We start from the raw sequence: 20,932 nt of genomic DNA, 5'->3' as shown, positions 1-20,932 counted from the left end.
CAGAATGAGAGAAGGCGTGGAACTGGTAGAGGCCCGTGCAGGGCCCTGGTGGCCCTCTGGAGGACTTTGAGCTCCTGAAGCTTTGAACGCCGGGTGTCCTTTAGGTGAGGCTGATGTTCTCACCCATCTTACAGGGTGAGAAAACAGGTAGAGAGTGGCACCCATAGCCCAGGGTGCCCTGTGGGCAGGGCTGGCTTGGCCTTTCAGGGCCCAGGGGACCTAGGGGCTTGGGAAAGTAGATTCTGGCCCCCAAACTCCAGCTAAACTCCATACCTGTCTCCTGTCCTGGACTGGCTTGAGGAGGTAGAGGCTCCGTTGTGACATGGAGTGGTCAGGGGGCCTAGACTCCAACTTGCCATATGAATCGGGCCTCAGCTTCCCCCACTGTGAAACGGGCACAGTCATGGTCCCTACCTCACAGTGCTGTTGGGAGGACCGGAAGGGACAGGAATGTTCAGTGTGTATTTGGTAGTCAGCAGGGGCCTTGCGCTGTCGGGGGGAGTAAGGGCGTGTGTCCACCTGGACTCTGACCAGCTCCACCCCAGAGCTGGGCTTCAGGGTGGGAGCTGGGAGTGGCTTCTTCCAGATAACTCGACTCCTTGAGATTGAAGGTCCCTGAAATCCATGCCTGACACACTTTCCACATGGGGGACGGAGTCGGGGGACCTGGGACGGTCAGGTCTTCTGTACAGGTCCCTGCTGCTGCCCGGGCTCAGCTCACCTCCTTCCTGGTTAAATCCTCCCCTCTGGGCCTCCAGGCCTGGGACAGGCCCGAGTGGGGAGGGATCCTGTCCCCAACAGTGCCATTCAGGGACTGGGGTCCAGCAGGGGGCCCTCATCCTGCCCAGGAGGAGCCTGGAGAGCAGGCGCGAGATGTGTGTCCGAGGGCTGGCGGGAGCAGGAGGTGCAGGGCTCCCCTCCTGGCTCGGCCCGCTGGGCGCGGCCTGCTGCAGAAGCACCTCCGTCTCTGCCAGCCAGCCCGAGCCTGCAGCGGCCCCACCGACTGCCCTGGCAGAGCCGGTGTGAGGCCTGCCCACCTCGGGCCTGTTGGGGCCGCGGACGCAGGAGCAGACACGTTCCGGCCGCCCCGGCCCTCGGACGGCCTCGGTGGCTCCTTGCTCACTCAGCAGGCACTTCCCGACACCAGGTTCTGGGCCTGGGCCTGTCTGGGCGGGCTGGGGCCCGACGCCCTCTCAGACTTGCACACTGCCCCATGTGCGTCCGCGTGGTCACGGGCCGCCCCAGGGTGGCCACGGAGGGCAGCCGGGTGGGACAGACTTGGGCCACGGCCTGCTGCCTCTTCACCCTGTGGGGCCCTGCGAGGTCCATCCACCCACCACCCGTCCATGCATCCACCCCTCCACTCCCGAGCCAGGGGCTCTGGAGACGGAGACGCTGCAGAGGACGGGCCGGCGGGCCACCCTGCCTCGCCCACCGTCCCATGGAGCAGGCAGAGGCGCAGTAGACGGGCCGCGGAGGTGATGCAGGCCGCGTGGTCTGAGGTGGAACGGAGGGTCGACGTGTTGCCTGGGTCACCGAGGTGGGCTGCCATCCGGCCGCGGCCAGGGAAGGGGTTCCTGCTGAAGGAGGGAGCGAGCTGTGGGGGTCCTGGGAGGAGTCCTAGGGAGGGAGCGGCCCCGCGGAGGCCCTGGACCAGGCCGTCCAGCTCTCAGTCCCCACGTGCTGGGGCTGCGGAAGCCCAGGGAGGAGGGGCGGGTAGGGTCTGGCGCTGCCTGTGCTCGGCCTCAGGGTGCCCTGGAGTTGGCGGGCAGGGAGCCGCACGGAGGCTGGGGAGGAGGGCGGCAGCAGCCCCGGCACAGGCCTGAGCCGCAGGGAGCGGGTGGAGCGTTGGGGTTTGCACACCTTGCTGACCCCTTGGGCTCAGGTGCCCTGTCCCTCAGGGACCTGCCAGAGTCCCTGTTCATGGGTGGGTAAGGGGCCTCTGTGGCCTTACCTGTGGGCTCTGAGCCCAGGTTGATCATGTGGCAGGGCCTGGCCACTGGGAACTCCTGCCCACTGGTGTCCCTGGAGGGAGCTGCTGTGGGGTGTGGGCGGGAGGGGGCACTGTGTTCCCAGAGCCGGAGGCAGCCGAGTGCTGGCAGGAACAGCGGGCACGCGGGCAGAGCCGGCTGGCGCCTCCCCCAGCCCAGCCGCCCCAGCTGGTAGAGGTGGGCAGCTGAGGGCTGGGAGAGGTGACCTTGGAGAGCTGGGAGGAGAACCTGTCCCCTCCGTGTCCCACGTCACCCTTCATCCTGAGGGGCGTCTGCTGAGGATCCTTAGGCCCAGAGCCCGTGTCCTGGGGCAGGCTTGCCCAGGGCCACGTGGCGCTGCCGCCCGGCCCTCTGCAGGCCAGTGGTGCTCAGCCCTCTTCAGACCATCACGTGCTGCCTGGCTGGGTGTCCGAGACCCAGCTGGCCGGTGGACCCCTGGCGCTGGCTCCTCCTCAGCTCGGTGCTCTTGGGCCCACATCTTCATTCACGAGCAGGCCTCAGCCTTGCTGTGTGACCCAGGGGAGGGTATCCCCCTCTCTGAGCCTCAGACTTCTGTGTGAAAGAGGAGAGCGTGGAAGGTGTTCCCAAGATTGGGGCTGTGACCTCCTGCCACCCACAGTGAGCCCTGGGGTGAAGCCCCCCAAGCCCGAGGGGCTGCCATGGCAGGAGGACCCAGTCTCCCTCCTTCCTGGTGACCTTGCTCTGGATGTGGGCCTTGGCGGAGGGAGAGATTGGCAGTGGTGTGGTAGGCAGAGCGTCCAGGGGCTCCTGCGGCCCCTTCCAGGCAGTGGCTGGAGCTGCCTCTGCTGGGTCACCCCACCTCCTGGCCTCCATCAGCCAGCTCTCCTCCTCCAGGAAGCCCACCGTATTTGGGTGTCTCCTGGCCCCGAGAGCCCGTCAGAGCTAGGGATCTCTGTGCCTGGTAGGACCCTGTGGGACGGGTCCTTTTGTCCCCCACCCCTCCCCAGGACCCTGAGAGAGCCCTGGTGTCCCTGCTTGGTTTCCAGGCCTTCCTGACCTGAATGGTGATCAGGTCCCTCTTGGGGTCTTCCTTGGACCTCTTCATGCCTGGTCCAAGGGCCGACAGCGACCCACTCTGCCGGACCTCCCACTCAGAAACCCCCTGCCACTGGGGTCCCCCATACTCCCTCTGTGGCTCCTTCCCAGGGGCCTTGGCAGGGAGCCCCTTTTAGGGAGGTGTGTCGGTGGGGGGACTTGTCACCAGCTGCCAGGAACCAGGATCCCAGGCAGTTATTCCACCTGTCTGCGCGGGTTTCCGCATCTGTGGGGCGGGTGGTGGGATGCTCCTGGTGGTGCTCGGCAAGGGCTGAAGAACGTTCCTGCTCACACCCTGTGCCCAGGCCGTGGCCTTGGGACATGCCACTTGAGAATTATACCAGGCCTGGGGGTCAGGAGGCTGAGGCAAGAGGATCCAAGTTCAAAGCTGGCCTCAGCAACTTGGTGAGGCCGTAGGCAACTTAACGAGACCCTGTCTCGAAAAATAAAAAGGGCTGGGGACGTGGCTCAGTGGTTAAGTGCCCCTGTTTGAGCCCCTGCACCAAAACAAACAAAACCTCACGGAGCGACCAGGCGAGCAAGGAAGCCTGATGTGCGGGAGCACAGCGAGTCGGGCCAAGGCCCCATCTGTGTGGAGGGCGGGAGGGCCGTCGCCTCAGGGCCCCAGCCTCAGCTTCTGTGGGTGGCTGGTGGCTGGTGCTGGCGCGCCGCTCCACAAGGAGGCTGGGACGTCAGCTGGGGACACGTCCACTCCATTCCTCTTAGGTTCTTGCCCTGGCCCAGACGCTGAGGGGTGGGAGCGGGGTCTTCAGCAGTGTGGAGGCCTGGGGCCTCATCTCCCTGTCTGGGCCTCCATTTCTTCTTTTGGAAAATGGACTGGTCAAGGGAACTTCCTTAGTCCCCAGTATAAGGATTCCTTCCGAGTCCAGCTGGGACCAGTGACTCTGGGAGCCGGAGAGCCAGAGCCAGAGACCTCACCTGGCCCTCTGCTGCCTGGGCAGTGGCCCAGACGCCCCGCCTGACTTCTCTGAGCCCCTCCTGGGTCACTGTGTAGCGGTCCTGCCGAGGACTCGAGAGCTCAGCGGTGAGGACGTTCCCGGCTGGCCTGGTGCCCAGGTTTCCGTGGACCAGTGGGTCAGCCGTGGCTCCCGCAGGCAGCTCGGCTGCTCTGTGCCCAGTTCCCTCGCTGCACTGGCAGGGAGGCAGGCCCAGGCTAGCGGCAGTGCCCTTCTCAGGAGCCTGTCCCGGACATCGCCGTTGTCGCCACCTGAGAACCAGTCCCTCCTCCAGCCCCAGTGAGACAGCAGCTGTCGCCCTCCTGTGCCTGGACGCCAGGCAGCCGGTGGCCTTTCCCTCCAGGCTGGAGATGAGTGGGGAGGCGCTCTTCAGAAGCTCCGCGCCCTCGGCAGTCCCTCTCCCTTCCCGAGTGTGGACGGCGAGCTCCGTCCCGCCCTTCAGTGCCTGCCCTGTGCTCTCTGTAATTCGTGCCTTGGCTGGTGCTGCCCGCAGGGTGGCTGGAGTAGAGCAGGTGCTCAGCCGAGCTTTGCTGAAGGAGCCCGCGGGTGCCCGTGATGGTCTCCCAGGGCTTCGCTTCCGCCCCTCCTGTGCTCCGGCTCCCTCTGCCAGGGTCACAGTCCTCTGCAAATCTTCGTCCTCGAGGCCTTGTCAAGGCACCTCGCCCAGGAGGCCCCCAGCTTCTCCCTGCCGGGGAGGCGCTGGTTCTGCGAGCACTTGCTGCGGCTCCCTGGGACCGGGAGCAGTCCCTGGAGCAGTCCCTGGTGTCCACAGTAACGGCGCTCTAGCCCACGGTGCTGCACTTCCAGGGAGCCCCGGCTGGCTGGGCACGCGGCCCTCCGTGTCAGCCGAGCTGGGGTGTGATCTTCGTCCTGCCCTTTGCAGAACGGAAGCCAGAGGCTGGTAGAGGTGGCTGTGAGCGGCAGAGCCGGATCTGAAGCCAGGTGAGCCCGCGCTGGCCCTTCAGAAGGAGGAAGCTTCCATGTGCACGTGCGCACACTCGGCAGAAAAATCAGTTCAGACAGCCTGGAAGGAGACGGGTCTCCCTGCCAGAGGCGACCGCTGCAGAGCCCGGCGTGTCCTTCCAGGGAGATCAGGCACATGTGAGCATGGACATTTAAAAAAATGTTTTTAAACATGAGATAGTACACAGTCTGTTCTTCACTGGACTCATTCTCTGCTTTTTATAATTCCGGGGATTTAACCCAGGACCTTGGCCATGTTAGGCAAGGGTTCTACCACTGAGCCACATCCCCAGCCCCTCTCCCCACTTTTTTTTTTTTAATTTTTGAGATGGGGTCTTGCTTTGTTGCCCAGACTGGCCTCAAACTCCTGGGTTTTAAAGCGATCCTTCTGCTTCAGCCTGCCAAGTAGCTGGGACTATAGATGTTAACCATCAGACCCATCTTATGATGCATATCTCTTGATGATGAAGCTTGGAGATTGTTTTGTGCTGCTTTTGTCTTTTTCATGGCTGCATAGTATTCCACAGCATGCATGGAACCATGTTGGTTTACTTAGCTAAGGATGTTTTGGTCGATTCCACCCTTTGCTTATCACACACTTCGTGTCTGTGTGGAAGGACACCTGTAGGGTGGATTCCAAACTGCAGAGTCGACCAGTGCAGTTGTGATTTGGATAAATCATGCCAATTTGTGCTTCAGAGAAGTAGGGCTGATGTATACCAGATCCTCTGGTCTCCTCATTCTCACCCACCTAGGGTTAAAATCACCTAATTTTGGGATAAATCTTATAGGTGTCATTTTGCCAACTGAGGATGAACGGTGGCTTCAGCGTGGTTTATTTTCTAAAAAACATACTACGGTTTCATTGAGATCAAGTTAACCATCACATGGTTCATCTGTTTACAGTGCAGTCCCATGGTGGTCAGTATTTTCACAGTTGTGCAACCTTGACCACAGTCGATTTTAGAACACTTTCGTCACCCCAAAAAGAAACTGCGCACATTAGTCATTACGTGAACCCCCACCCCACTCCCCCATGCGGGGGCAGAGGTGGCTTCCTCCTTCTGTAGATGGGCCTGTTCTGGACATCTCATGTAAAGGGACCTTTATTTTTCCGCAGCGCAAACTGGGGACGGACCCAGGGCCTTGTGCGTGCGACTGGGGCTCTGCCCCTGAGCCGCCCCGCTCCCGTGTCGCTGTGTAGCACTTCCAGGCTCACGCATGTCGTGGGCGGCACGTGTCCATACTTCATTTCTTTTTCTCACCAAATACCATTTCTTTTTGAGGATATGTCATGTATATCTGTTTTGAACACATTAAAATGTTTCTTTCTCTCTTTCCTTTCTTTCTTTTTGTGGTGTTGGGACTTGAACCCAGGGCCTCATGCATGCCAGGCGAGCGCTCCACCACTGAGCCATCCCCAGCCCTACGATGCTTTAATTGGCTAGAAATCGCACGTGTGCAGGAGGACCCAGGGCTGCGTCCGCGCGCCTGTGCACTGTGTGGTATTCAGGCATGGCGAGCATGCCTGTCGCTTGGTCTGTCATTCTTTATGGTGGAAACATTAAAGACAATTCCTTCCTGATCTTTAAAAACAGTGTAAGGTACACCATCTTTATCCCTTTAGCCCGCCCAGCCGCAGCCCACCTCCTCAGCCTCTGAGCTCCGTCTGCGTGCCTGGCTCACTGCACTTAGCATAGTGACCCCCAGTCCCATGCGAGCTGTCACCAATGACAAGATCTTATCCTTTTTTAAAGGGCTGACTGGCATTCCTGTTGTGTCTGCTACGTTTCCTTTATCCGTCCTCAGTTGATGGACACACAGGTCCATTGCTTGACTGTTGGGAACGGTGCGTGGTGAACGTGTGTGTGTACACGCTCGTGTTGCTGTTTTTTAAACTGGGAATTGAACCCAGGTGCTCTACCACCGAGAACTTAAACCCAGTGCACTTGATTTTTTAAATTTTGAGACAGTCTCACTAAGTTGCTGAGGCTGGCCTTGAACTTGTGCCCTCCTGCCTCGGGCTGGACATCTTTTCATTCCTTCCTGATCTGCACCTGGCTCAAGGTCCTGGACCCCACGGTGATTCTTTGTTTGGCCTGAGAAATGCCAGGCCTGTTCCCAGGGTGCTCCGTTGTTTCACATCCACCAGAAAGTACCGGGCTCCAGGTCCAGGACGCCTGACAGGGCCTCCTGGTGGGGGTTGGGGCGCCTTGCTGTGGTTTTGTTTGCATTTCCTTTGTGACAGTGCTGTTGAGCTCTGCATGTGCTCATTGGCCGTTGGTAGATCTTAAGTTCTTTTCCCCATTTTTATATTGGGGTTTCTTTGTCACCGAGTTGTAAGAACTCTTAATATATTTTAGGTACCAGTCCCTCGTTGGATTTATGATCTGCAGAGATTTTCCTTCACTCTGGGTTGTCTTGACTCTTTTTTCTTTGTGGTGCTGAGGTTTGAACCGGAGCCTCACACGTGCGAGGCGATTGTTCCACCCGGAGCCACATGCACAGCCCTTTTTAGTGTGAGACCAGTTCTCCCCAGGGTGCCCAGGGCTGGAAGCGGGACCCTCCTGCCTCTGCCTCCGAGTGGCTGGACGCACAGGTGTGGGCCCTGCGCCCGAGCGTCGCAGGCCTTTTTTGTTTTTTAGGTGGTACTGGGCATTGACCTGGGGGTGCTTTACCCCTGAGCCACATCCCGATCCTTTGTTATGTTTTGAGACAGTTCTGCCAAGTTGCCCAGGCTGGCCTCAAACTTGGGGTCCTCTTGCCACTGTGTCCAGCTCTAGGCCTTTGTTAATATGTCGATCTTGTACTTTGCACCCTTGCTGAACTCATTTGTGGTTCTGACATTTTTTAAAAAGTGGAATCCTTAGGATTTCCTATGTGTAGGGTCCTGTTGCCTGCAGAGGTCATTTTATTTCTCCTCCCCTGTCTGGGTACCTGGCATCTCGTCGTCTTCCTTAATCACCCTGGCTGGAACTTCGGTGCACCCTGGAGCCCCGGCGACGTGAGTGGACGTCTGTGCTTGCTCCCGGTGGCGGGGAGCGCCCTACCTTTCATGCCAAGTGAGAGGAGCTGCCCTTTAGCAGGTTGAGAAAACCCCTTTTCGGTGGGGTTTATGATGGAGGGGTGTAGGGTTTTGCCAAATGCTCCTACTTGGGGTGATCGTGTGGGTTTTATTCTTTGTTCTGTTGGTATGGCGGGTGCTTTACCTGATTTTCAGAAGTTGAACCATCCTTGTATGGACTGGGGGGGGCTTGGGCATGGCGTGTAATATTTTCACATGGCACTGGATCCTGTTTTCCAGGATTTTGTTGAAGACTTTTACATTCATATTCATAAGAGATATGAGCCCATGATTTTCTTTTCCTATATCTTTGTGTGGTCATGGTATCAAGGTGATAGTGGCTCCATGAAATGAGTTGGGGATGTTCCCTAGGGAAGAATTCAACAGGGAAGTTCTCTGAGCCAGGGCTGTGTGTGCGTGAAATTTCAAAAGTGCTATCTTCTTATTTTATTTTATTTTTCTTTTTTGGTACTAGGAACTGAACCCAGAGGCACTTAACCACTGAGCCACATCCAGCCCTTTTTCGTATTTTATCTAGAGACAGGGTCTCCCCGAGTTGCTTAGTGCCTCACTAAGTTGCTGAGGCTGCCTTTGAACACTCGATCCTCCCGCCTCAGACTCCAAGTCGCTGGATCACAGGTGTGCGCCTCCACGCCTGGCTTCATTTTATTTTTTTGCTGTGCTGGGTTTTGAACCCAGGGCCTCCCTCATGGGGGGCAAGTGCTCTACCATTGAGCCAAGTTCCCAGCCCCTTGAGCACTTCACTTGTTTTGGGTTAGAGTTTCCGTTTCTTCTTGGTTTCTGTAGTTTGTGTTTTTCTAGGAATTCATCTGAGTTGGCTAATGTTGGCGGAGTTGTTCCTAGTAGACCCTTAGCACCGTCTTTCTTTTCTATTTTTACTTTTTGTGTGGGGGGTGGTACTAGAATTGGATCATGTGCTAGGCCAGTACCCGCCGCTGAGCGGCACCCCGTCCTGGTGTCTGATTTCCAGACAGGGCCAGACAGCGCTGTGCTAAGCTGCCTGGGCTGGCCTTGAACCTGCGATCTCCTCCCCAGCGTCTGAGCAGCTGGGACCACAGGCCTGGGTCATGAGGTCAGGAGTATTGTCTTCTCTTTCATTCCTAATTTTGGTAAATTGAATCTTCTCTTTTTTTTCTTGTTCAGATGAGCTAGAGGTTTGTCAATTTTGTTGATCTTGTCAAAGAACCAATCTTTAGTTTTGTTGATTTTCTCTGTTGTTTTCCTACCTCAGCAATCTCTGCTCTGATCTTTATGATTTCCTTCCTTTTACTTACTTTGGCTTCGTTCTTCTTTGCCGGTGTCTTAGGGGGAAAGGTCAGGCTGCTGATGGGAGATGGTTCTTCTTCTTTATTGAATGCAGGTGTTCACGACCCACACTTCTCTTAGATTCTCTTTTACTGTTCTGTGTTTTCATTTCCACCTCGAAGCATCTCCTGGTTTTCTCTGATTTCTTCTTGGACTTCTTGGCCACCGAGAAGTGTGTGTGATTTTCTAGATTTCTTTCTGTCATCGGTTTCTTGCTCTCTGTGTGGTGGAAACATACTTTGTGTGATTTCACTGCTGTTAGGTTCATGGAGGCTTGTCCGTGGTGGAGGCCCGCCGGCCTGCGGTGCTGGCGGGCTGCTATGGTTTTCATCTGCATTTATGAGTGAGGCTGAGCGTCTTGAATATGTTTAGGAGACGTTTGGTATGCTTGCTTTTTCTGTAAACCATCTAGTCACTTTTCTTATTTTGCAGGACATTATTATATGTTAAGAAAAAAACTCTCGTCTATCACGAGTTGCAAATATTTTCCCATTTTGAATTTTTTGTAGTGCTGGGGATTGAACCCAGGCCTGGAGCATGCTAAGTGAGTGCTCTACCATGGGCCCTGCCCCTCCCCTGAATTGGTTTATGTTTACCAAGCCTGGAGGCAGTTTGTTTGTTTGTTTTTGTTTTTGGTACTGGGATTGAACCCAGGGGCACTCTACCATGGAGCCACATCCCCAGCCCTTTATAGTTTTTATCTTGAGACAGGGTCTCACTAAGTTGCTGAGGTTGACTTTGAACTCTCAATCCTCCTGCCTTAGCCTCCCAAGTTGCTGGAATTACAGGCGTGTGCCACTGGCCAGTCTAGATTTTTAAGTAGACTGATTTATACATTTAGAAGTGATTTTTGGTTTTGCATTGTGTTTAGGAATGCTTTCCCCATTTTGAGTTTAGAAGATTTATTCTCTCCTCCCCTTTTAAGAGCTTTATGGTTTCAATTTGGTTGTGGTTTAAATCTGATTGATTTTGAATTTATTGGCATGTGGAGTAAAATTGAGATCCAGTTTCATTTGTTTTCTCATGACAGATTGTTGGTCTCAACTCCATTTAAAAATAACTCACCTTTGCCTCACTGGTGTGAAATGCCACTCATTACAGATTAAATTCCTGTATTTAAAGATAATTTTCATACTCTCTATTCCATTGATCTATCTACTGATATCACAGAGGTTTCATTACTGTGAACTTTTAGTAAGTTTTACAGTCTGGTTGGTCATTTTTCTCTTGTTACTCTTTTTTAGGAATTTTCTGGCTAGTCTTATCCATATACTTCTATTTATAAGTTGGCACTATGGATATTCTGGGTCAAATGATTCTTTTTTTGCTTGTTCTGTTTTTGGTACTGGGGATTGAACCCAGGGGCACTTCACCACTGAGCCACATCCCCAGCTACTTATTTATTTATTTTTATTTTGAAACAGGGTTATACTAAATTACTTAGGGCCTTGTGAGGTTGCTGAGGCTGACCTGAAATTTGTGATCCTCCTATCTCAGCCTCCCAAGTCACTGGGATTACAGGCATGGCTTCATTATAGTTTTGATTGCTCTTGGTATGTTACTGATCTTTGGATATCAATTTAATTTCCTGCTGCCTTAATTTGCTCTTTTGGGGGCAAGTACCTGGGATTGAACTCAGGGGTACTTGATCACTAAGCCACATCCCTAGCCCTATTTTGTATTTTATTTAGAGACAGGGTCTCACTGAGTTACTTAGTGCCTTGCTTTTGCTGAGACTGGCTTTGAACTCCTGATCTTCTTGCCTCAGACTCCTGAGTCTCTGGGATTACAGGTATGCGCCACCATGACCGGCTTAACTTGCTTTTTTTAAAAAAATATTTTTTTAGCTGTCGGTGTACCTTTATTTTATTTATTTATATGTGGTTCTGAGAATTGAACCCAGTGCCTCACACATGCTAGGCAAGTGCTCTGCCACTGAGCCACAACCCCAGCCCATTTTTATTTGCTTTTTGTTGAATGGTTTTCCAGTAATTCTCTCATATCTCTCAGATCTATATTCATACCATCTGAAGATGATAATCTTCTCTTTTCTAAATCCATTTTATTCTATTTCTTTTTCTGACTTAATTGCATTGGCATGCACATTTGTCTACTTTTGCTGCTGTAGCTAAATACCATAAGCTGTGTGGCTTAAACAACAAACATTTAGTTGGATCCATGGATACTAAGTTATAGTTAAACATCAGTGAGAAGTTTTCGTGTTCTGAACAGGAGAGTGTCTAGAGAGAATAATGACAATGACAACATACTGTATATTTTAAAAAGGTTAGGTAAGAGGATTTTGGATGTTTTCGCTGTAAAGAGATGAAAAACGTTTGAGGAGCTAGATATGTGTAATCTAAGCTAAACGTTACATAATGTGTGCATGTGCCGAGACATCACATGGTGCCCCATATGTGTGTATAATTTTTATGTGTCAGTTAAAAAATTCATTAAAAGATTTACGTATAACAAGAACAATAGAACAATATCCACAACAAAACCCTGAATATTAATTTCTGTATTTTGGCCCCTCCTTGATGCCCTCTGCCAGTTCTGGAGGCTGGAAAGTCCAAGGTCAAGGTGCCGCAGTCGGTCTGACAAGGCCCTCTTCCTGGTTTGCAGACCGCTGTCTTCTTGGCATGGCAGAGAGCAAGCCAGCGCTGGTCTCCTGCAGTTCCTGAGGACACCAGTCCCACCCATGACCTAATTACCTCCCAAGGCCTGACCTCCAGATGCCATCGCCCTGGGGACTAGGGCTGGGCACACACTCAGCCCAGGGCCACGGCTCTTCTTTTCTGGACTCCCTCCGGGAGTGGCTTCTGAGGCCTTCCCTGGTAATCAGCTCCCAGCCTAGTCCTCGAGGGCCGCGCCCTGGTGTGGCGCAGAGTGGGGTGGCGGGAGGGGCTGGGCCGGGAGGCTCTTGCTCAGCGGGACAGCGGGGCTGGGATTTATCCAGCCCTTCCTGGCGCCGGGTGCTTTTTCAATACCATCCTGTGATTTCCCACAGCAGTTATGTAGGAACGATCATTCCAAGTCCCACTTAGAGGGGTTGGCGGAGAGCCCCCCACCAGGCCCTGTGCCTGGGAAGTGGCAAGCTGGCACCTGTTCCTGGCATTCTGGCTGCGGGCCTGCATTTTGGCCCCTCCTGGATGCCTGTGCTTCTCAGGAGTGCCCAGGGCTGCACTCTGCCCTCTGTGTGCCCTTGGGCAGTGGGCTCTATGCCAGCACGTGGGCAGGGCACCAGAGGTGCATCCTGATGCCTCTTTGGAACTGCCAGCACCCAGTGCTGCTCTGCTGCACACCCTTGCTGTGTGGCCTCAGGCCAGGTTCTAGCCTCTCTGAACCTTGGTCCCACCTTTGACATGGTTGGGACCTTATGTTGTCAGGACAGTTGAGAATCAGCCGTTTGTATGTCCTGAACTTTGCGCCTGTCATTCAAGGCCCTGCCACCTCCTCTGGCCTTGCTCCTCCTGTCCTCTGGTGACAGGGATGACCGTGGGCCACGCTGTGTGCTGTCTACCAAGGGCTTATGTTTAATCTAAATTAAATGGGGTGGTAACGTCCCCATTTTGAAGATGAGAACGATGCTGAGGGTCACCCAAGGTGGCTTGCCCTGGGTCGTCAGTAGGGCGGCGCTGGGGCAGGGGCCAGGGTTTGTGTCTGCCAGGAGGTGGGAGTGCATGAGTGTCCCCAGGTCGGGCTGGGCGGTGAGAGGACAGGCCAGAGAGGGCAGCACCAGCTGCAGCCTGGGCAGGCCTGGGCGACCACTGTAGGCCTCGCCCACAGGGGAAGGAAGATGGGAGATGCTCGGATGTGTTAAAGTCTTGTTAAAAGAAAAAATGACAAAGCAGTTCGCAAATGTCATTTGACACAGGATATAGAGTGAGAAGGATTCTCCTTTCCCCAGCCTACGCTCCTTGAGCGAAACGTTGTGAAGTATTTGGAATCCTTCCAGAACTTTCTCCAGAGCACATGTGCATCCACACAGGCGCACGCGCACACACCGTTGTGTGACAGCAGTAGCGGCAGTTCCCACCTGCCGGGTGGTGCCACAGGACACCTCGCAGGCTTCCTCTCAGCCCTCCCGAGAGTCCTGTGGCACAGGGGCACTGTCCTCTGGTCACCTCCTGAGCATCTTGTCAGCCATGCTGAGCTCTGGCTCCTCTTGAGGGCTGCACAGGTGTCCCCTGGCTGACCAGGCTGGTGTCCCCTCTGATGGACACTTCTTATTGGTTTCCGTGGAGAGTACTGAGCAGGGGAGGCTCCGGCTGTGTGGTTTGCAGAGATGGGGCTGGTGGCAGGGAGGAGGGCAGGCTGAGGGCCGAGGACGACAGGGCCCTGGCTGGAGGGATGGAGGGGTCAGGGGCTACCCTGGGCTCCAGAAGACAGAGCCAGCCTAGGACCTGGCACATGGTAGGTGCCTGCAAATATCGGACGCACGACTGAGCTGGGCAGGGTGCCCTGCAGTGCCAGGTCCGAGCCTGTGACAGGCCTGGAGGTAGGACGCAGGCTGGGGGGGGGGGGGGGGGCTGAGCCTATTCAGGACGGGTTTGGCCAGTGCTGGGGCGGAGTGGGAGCTGCAGGAGAGCCCGCCGGGCGGAGTGGGAGTGTGGGCAGGAGCTGCTCTGCAGGCACCCCAGGAGGGCTCCCACTGCTTCCCCTCGCCCGAGGGGCCGGCTCCACCTCAGAGTGTGAACGAGGTGGGTTGGGTGGCCCATCTCCATTGGGCAACTCATGGTGACTCTGCGTTGGGGTGCAGAACCTGTGTCCTGGGGAAGTGGACAGAGCCCTGGCTTTCCGGAGGCTGTTATCGCTCAGGGTCAGGCGGCCTGGCATCTGTGCTGAGACTAGGCCCCCACCCTAGATGGGCCTGTCCTTCCTCAAACATTCTGCCTTGCTGAGGGCCCAAAACCTTGTCTCTAGGAGCAGGGCTGGGGTGCTCACTCCCTTCTATCTGGGCGTCTGGCTGCTCCCCGTGAGAGGCCATAAGGGCAGGAGGACCCCCTGAACAGCCCTTATTCCTGCCTGCCTAGTATGGTCCTCTTTCCTCCCCTTCTTTTTACTCTCCACAGTGCTGTGTGACCTCAGGCAAGTTCGTCAATCTCTCTGTGCCTCAGCTTTCTCATCAGTACGATAGGACACTATTAACATCTACCTCCTAGACTGTGAGGATTCAAGGAGTCAGTATTTGCCAAGTGCTTAGAGCAAGGTGCATGCCGTGCAAGGTGTGGGTTCAGGGGCGTTTGACTGTCTTGGAGTATCTTCAGCCCCCATACCGTGGCCCTGGCCAGAGGAAGCAGGCTGCGGAAGTGCGCTTCTGTGCCCTGCGGTATTCCCAGAGCCCCTCGTGGGTGCCAGGCCCTCCTGGCTGCAGGGAGCCGAGTCGAGAGTGCTCGTGGGACCTGCTTTCATCATGGTCGTGTCCGAGTGGCCTGCTGTCAGTCCTCGAGGTGCAGGGCCTCGGAGGTTTTATGTCTTCCCGCCCTTCCCAGAGTCCACTCTGACGTATCCCGGTCACCATTATTGAGGACTGTGCAAGGGAGGCCCAGCCCACCACAGCCTGGCCATCCGAGGGTGGGAGTGGGCGGGTGGGCCCTGCCATGCAGGGGGCTGGTCAGCAGCTCCCTTGGCACGCCAGCTTTATGAGGGCTGATGGACACCGTGACCTTGGTAGAATGGGTTGTCCCCAGGTTGGTGGCCTCTCCCTTGGGAGGCCTGGTGACCCCTTGGGCACTGGAGTTGGTCTGCCCAGGGCCTCCTCAGCCCCATATGGTCAGCAGGTGGTCCCCGGGAGCATGCAGGCCTCATCCCCATTGTGCAGCTGAGCAGCCTGTGACCAGGAGGGGTCCCAGCTGGGTCCTGCACGGCAGGTGGGCAGGCAGCCTTGCCCCAGGTCCCAACCCGTCAAAGGACTTTTCCACATTTGTGGGTTCTCAGAGAAAACTCCGGATGGACTGCAGGGCCGTCAGCATCCTGGGGCACCATCAGAACCCAGGGCGGTGCGTCCAGCATCACGGCAGGGCAGCTGATGTGCAGGGCGGCTCGGGGTGCTGCGCCGCCAGGCTGGTCACAGCACCCTGCTGTTTACGGAGGCCAAGGGGCGCAGGGCGCTAGGCCTGTGTCACTCGGTTGAGTAGGGGCAGAGCTGAGGCCTGGACCTGGGGGTCAGTTCCAGGGCCGGCCCTGGGCACCTGCAGTCCCTGCTCCGCCCTCCCCAGGGCTGGCTTGGAAGGGGAAGAACACTGCAGGCGGGGCTCCCGCGTCCGCCGCCCGAGCAGGGCCTGATGCAGTGACCCACGGTGAGGCCGGCATGGCGTCTCTCCTCACCTCACAGCCCTGAGAAGGCTGTCTGTCTCTACTTGCAGATGAGGACGCCGAGGCCCAGAGAGGGGACACAGCCTGGAAAGGCAGAGTAGGGTCTCCGAAGTTCCAGACCTTGGACTCCATACCTGGTGTTTGAGCGGAGACCCCAGGCTGCTTCCCAGATCCTCTGGGGCGGCCCTGCCTTCCACCAGGTGAGGTGACGGCTGGGGTGGGGCTGGGCTGCCGGGCAGGGGTGGGAGACGGGCGAGGAGGCAGGCAGGGCCCCTCACTGGGAGTTTTCTCCTTGGCTCCTCCAGGGTTCCCTGGGCCTCCCACAGGAGTATCCTCACCCTGGACTCCTCACTGGGCCTTCCTTCCTTCAGCTGTTTATTAAGCACCTGCTGTGTGCCACACCCAATGCTAGAGAGGCACTGGGAGCGCAGCAGCCAACAAGACAGACAAAAACCCAGGACCCAAATCACATAATCCCAGAAAAATTTTAAAAAGGGGGCACATGTAATCAAGGAGGGGCACAAATTAGGGAGGCTTAATTTGGTGAAAGAATTTAGAGACCCTTTCCTAAGGAGGTGACTTTTGAACTGAGAACTGAAGGAGGCAGGAGTTACCCTGGTGAAGGGTCAGGAAAGAGCCTTCTTAGAATAGCACATGCAAAGGCCCGGCGGCTGGCGTGGGCTTCCAGGCGTCGCCTCCAAACCGCCCCTGGATTGCCGCCTCCATGGCAATTTTATTTTAGCACCTTTCCCCGCCTCCCGGTGTCAGACAACTTCAGCCAGCCAGCCGTGTAATTGTTCAACAAACCTGAAGCAAGTCCCTCCTGTGCGCCAGGTGCTGGGCACATAGACATGACTCAGAGGGCCTGGAACCGTGGCCGAGGGGAGGTGGGGAGGTCAGGGCTTCTGATCGTGGGGTGTTCCTTCCGTGCCTGACCCTGTCCCAAGGAGCCCTTTAGGGGAATCTTCAGTATAAGGGACTGGGGCTGAGGCCATCTCACCCCACGAGGCTGGCCCCCTTCGCGGGCCTCAGTTTCCCCATCTGTGAGTGCGTGTGCGGCGCCCTGCCCGCGCCCAGCCGCTCCTCCACCGCGGTCCTGTCGTCTGCAGCCAGGACCATGGGCAGCAACAAGAGCAAGCCGAAGGACGCCAGCCAGCGGCGCCGCAGCCTGGAGCCGGCCGAGGGCACCCACACGGCGGGCGGCGCCTTCCCCGCCTCGCAGACGCCCAGCAAGCCGGCCTCCGCCGACGGCCACCGCGGCCCGGGCGCCGCCTTCGCCCCCGCGGCCGCCGAGCCCAAGCTCTTCGGGGGCTTCAACTCGTCGGACACCGTCACCTCCCCGCAGAGGGCGGGGCCGCTGGCCGGTCAGTGTCCCGGCCGCCTGGCGGCGCGCCCCGGAGGGGAAGGGCTCCGTGGGGAGTCCCCGTGGCCGGGTGGGCGGCTGCGGGGCCCGTCAGGTGTGGTGCGCTCCCCGTCGCCTTCCGGGAGAGTCACATGCAGACTATCGCGGGGCCTGGGGGGACGCCGGGCCCAGAGGCAAGGGCTGCACGGGGACCGGGCCGAGGCTGCCACCTCGCGGCGGGAGCGGGGCGGGCGGCTGAGGCCCGGGCGGCCGCGACTCCGCGGCCCCGAGTGCGCCCCTGCGCCCTCTGCTGGCGCCGCGGGGTCCGGCAGTCAGCGGGCCCTGGCAGAGCCTGGGCATCTTAGAGACTCCCGCCGCGGGCACGTGCACATGCCAGGGGTCTACACCTCCGCGACACTCACAGACACAGTGCCCATAGAGACACCGGACACTCCGCGGTCTTGGGTGTCCAGATGCACAGGTGCATGCGCAGACGCTTGGAGAGCCCGTACCCCTCGGGCACACATGTACCCACGCGAGACAACGGACCCACAGACACTCATTCACTTGCCTGGAAGCTTCCGGTGCCCCGAGACAAAGGGCGGGAGGGAACTGCTGGGAGCTGAAGGGTGCATGGAGCAGGGATTGTCATTTAACATGGGGGCACCTGACCTCTGGGTAGACGGTAACCTGCAGCTAGGCTCCCTCCAGATCCCCAGAGGGACAGCAGCCCCTCCCACGCCGGGTGTCGGGCCCTTAATTCTCTGGCTCCTTCAGCCAGTTATTTTGTGAGCACCTACTGCGAGCCGGGGTCTGGGGACAGAACAGATGCCTGTTCCGGGGAGCTTCTAGTAGTAAGGGGCGACACAGACACCACACAGACAAGGTGCACCCAGCGCCACCTGAAGCCCAACACTTGAGACTGGAGGATGCATGCGCCCCACGCGCCCCACAGGCGCGCACAGACTTCGCAAGTGCCGTGACTGCAGCTCACGTGCCGGCGTCCGCGGGTGGATCGCTGGTGACTGGGGAGGATGAGCCCCACTCCTCTGGTTGCATTTCCCACCGGCCTGCAGGCTCCCCTGGTCCGACGCTTCTACCCCTCCCCGCAGGTGGAGTGACCACCTTTGTGGCCCTCTATGACTACGAGTCACGGACAGAGACGGACCTGTCCTTCAAGAAAGGGGAGCGGCTCCAGATTGTCAACAACACGTGAGTGCCCCTGCCCCATGGCCCGCTGGCCCCTGCGGGGAGGTGGGGTTCCGGCCTGTGTGCAGGCACTGCCGGCAGGGAGCAGCACCTTGGAACCCTGGGCAGTCCAGTGGGGTCCCCTGCCCATCCTGGGCCCTGTCTGCACCTCTCAGCTTCTCCTTCTCTCCGCTTCTCTCTCGCTGGCCCTTAGGAGGAAGGTGGATGTCAGGTGTGTACCCACTTCATGGGCCCGGGCTGGGTGGGCGCTTTGCTTGGGCTTGGGGTGCTGCTGTCTGCATGTGCGTCCACCCCCCAGGTTCCTGCCTGTGGTCTCTGGCCCTCGGCTGTCCCCACTGCTCCAAACTTCCCAGCTTTCTTGTGCCCACCCTGGCTTGAGCAGGTCACAGACTGAAACTGGGTGTGCTCCATTGCCATGGCACCGGCCTCCCGCCTCTGCCCCCCCTTCCTGTTCATTCTCCCGTCCCCCTTCTGATCTGTCAGCCCACAGTGAGCGCAGGCTGCATGCGGCGTCCAGTGCTGGCCCAGGGGGCCCGGGTGGAGAAGGCCTTGTCCGTTCTTTCCTGGAGCCAGAGCATGGCGAGGGGCCAGAACGCGTCTGGGAGCCGGCCTGTGGCCCCAGCCCCAGCCAAGGGGCAGGCAGAGGGTGGGCTGGGGTCACGTCCTGGCCTTGCGGTGTACCTCTGGTGATGATGGCCACAGAGACGGGGATGGACAGTGAAGTCGTGTGCAGGTGGAGCTGTGGTGTCAGCCCCTCAGGGAGGTGCAGGGCTGGAGGGCCTCGGCCTGCAGGACTCTGGGTGGCGGCAGGTTCTGGAGGGTAGAGAGGATCCATCTCCAAGTGTCCTCAAAGGCCTGGCGAAGGAGGGGGGCATTTCCACCGTCCCTGAGTGTGTCTCCCTGTGCATGCTGTTCCCTCTGCCTGGAGCACCCTGCCCCTCCCCTGTGCAGCCAGCTCCTGTCTATCCCTCAGGGTCCAGGGCAGGACTGGCTTCTTTGTGAGGTGAAAGGAAACAGGCGCCAGGTGCCAGTCTTCACCCACATCCCCCTCCTGTCTGCTCCTTTCTCTGGTCCTGCCAGGCAGTCGTGATGGGGAGAGGGCGTCTCCATTTTGCAGATGAGGAAACTGAGGCTCAGAGTTGTGAAGGCCCTTGTCTAAGGTCGCATGGCTCCAAGTCACAAGGCCGGGATTGGGACTTGTGACATCCTCCTTCTCAAAGTCGCTGTCCTGGCAGGTGGGGGTTTTCCCATTCCCACCCCCCTACCTCAGTACGTCAGAGACCTTTTTGGTTTTGCTTTTGTTTTTTGCGGTTCTGGGAATTGAACCTCGGACCCTGCACAGGCCACGCAAGTCCCTGAGCTGTGCCCCAGCCCGCAGTTTGGGTGTGGCTCCATTCTCTGCCACTAGCTGTTTGAATCTGCTTCCCCCGAATGGGAGCTCCTTCGGGGCTGCTCTGGTTTGCCCGATTCTGGCGCTCCGTCCCCGCCGCTTGGCTCTCCAGAGTGCCCAGCTGGTGTTGGGGCAGAGGCACCCCAGCACTACGTGCTCACGTTGCGCTTTGTACAAGCCAGGGCCTTCGCAGAGTGACCTAAGTGGGTTGTTCTGTTTATGAATCATCACAGTCTGTGAAGTGGGAACTCTTATTTACTCCATTTTACAGATGAGGAAACTGAGGCCTGAGAGATGAAATGACTTGCCCAAGGTCACACAGCTAGTAGAGGGTGCTAGGCAGAATGGCCAGCTCTCCAGCCCGTGGTCCTCGTAGGAGGGTCTCAGGTGTGCAGCACAGCAGAACCCAGAGGGGGAAAGGCTCCTGCAGAGGAGGATTCCGCAGGACGGGGTCCCCGCCAGGCGTCTCAGCCCCCAGCCGGGGTCACGGCCGGGGTCACAGCTGGAACCCAGGTGTGCGGGCGGATAGGCTGGGACACCGAGTCTGCCTCGTTCATCAGGGTCAGAGGGCGACCCCCACTCCTTCCTTTGGCCCCTTCCCTCCCTTCTTCCTGCTTTCCAGGATGGAGTGGGGGGCTGCCTGGAGGGCTGGAAGTGACGGAGTGTCCTCAGTGGGAAGCCCCTGGGTGTCCTGGAGGGCCCTGGGTGGCGGGGCTGCTGGGTCGGGGCCTCCTCTCTGAGTGGTCACCCAACGCCAGCCTGGAAGTTGAGCAGCGGTACGGTTGGCATTAGAGGAAGAGGAGAGATAAGGGGACTTGGGGGGGTCGGTGGAAGATGGGCCACCCAAATGTGAGGTTTTGGGATCTCGAACCTCCCCCAGGGACCCCCCGCATGTCCTTCCACCGCTGAGGCTCAGGGTCCCTTATGGCCTAGGCTGGCTTTCTGAATACGGCAGGGGCCCTTTTTGGGGGCTGGGCTGGGAGTCTGGGGAGGGAGAGGGCTGGTCGGGTCCTCACGCAGCAGACAACCTGGGGCACGGGTCTTGGTGCCAAGTGGCCCCAGGCCTTAGTACGCTGGGTGCTGTGTGGCCCTGGATTTGAGGAGGCCTGCTGGGGCCTGAGGTCTGATTCTGGAAGACAGTCGAGCTGGCCTCCCCACACCCGAATTCCAGCAGCTTCGTTGGGGGCTTTCCAGCAGATGCCACCTGGCAACGCCCTTCAACTGACCTCTGCCTCCTTGCCGGGCATGGAGCAGGCAGCTCGGGACTTCAGAGCCCCAGAGGACCTGCCTCCACAT

The 20,932-nt window shown here is 57.8% G+C and overlaps 1 protein-coding gene across 4 annotated transcripts in view; it reads left to right on the top strand.

Annotated features, from left to right (window-relative positions):
- The window catches only part of Src (SRC proto-oncogene, non-receptor tyrosine kinase), a 43,679-nt gene that overhangs the window by 10,131 nt on the left and 12,616 nt on the right, over positions 1-20,932 (top strand). For 2 of the 4 annotated variants that reach the window (XM_047540226.1, XM_047540224.1), the window contains exons 2-5: positions 15,746-15,895; positions 16,805-17,059; positions 18,150-18,249; positions 18,440-18,457. In XM_047540226.1, coding sequence (XP_047396182.1) covers positions 16,813-17,059; positions 18,150-18,249; positions 18,440-18,457 — 365 coding nt within the window. In that variant the 5' untranslated portion in view covers positions 15,746-15,895; positions 16,805-16,812. Of the gene's footprint in view, positions 1-4,907; positions 5,126-15,745; positions 15,896-16,804; positions 17,060-18,149; positions 18,250-18,439; positions 18,458-20,932 lie in introns of all 4 variants that reach the window. The other 2 variants (XM_047540225.1, XM_047540227.1) reach the window with 2 other exon arrangements.

This window comes from Sciurus carolinensis, chromosome 2 (assembly GCF_902686445.1).
Source record: "Sciurus carolinensis chromosome 2, mSciCar1.2, whole genome shotgun sequence".
In the NCBI taxonomy this organism is placed as follows: Eukaryota; Metazoa; Chordata; class Mammalia; order Rodentia; family Sciuridae; genus Sciurus; species Sciurus carolinensis.
Note: the sequence above shows the minus strand (reverse complement) of the source record. Positions and strands in the feature narration are given on the sequence as shown.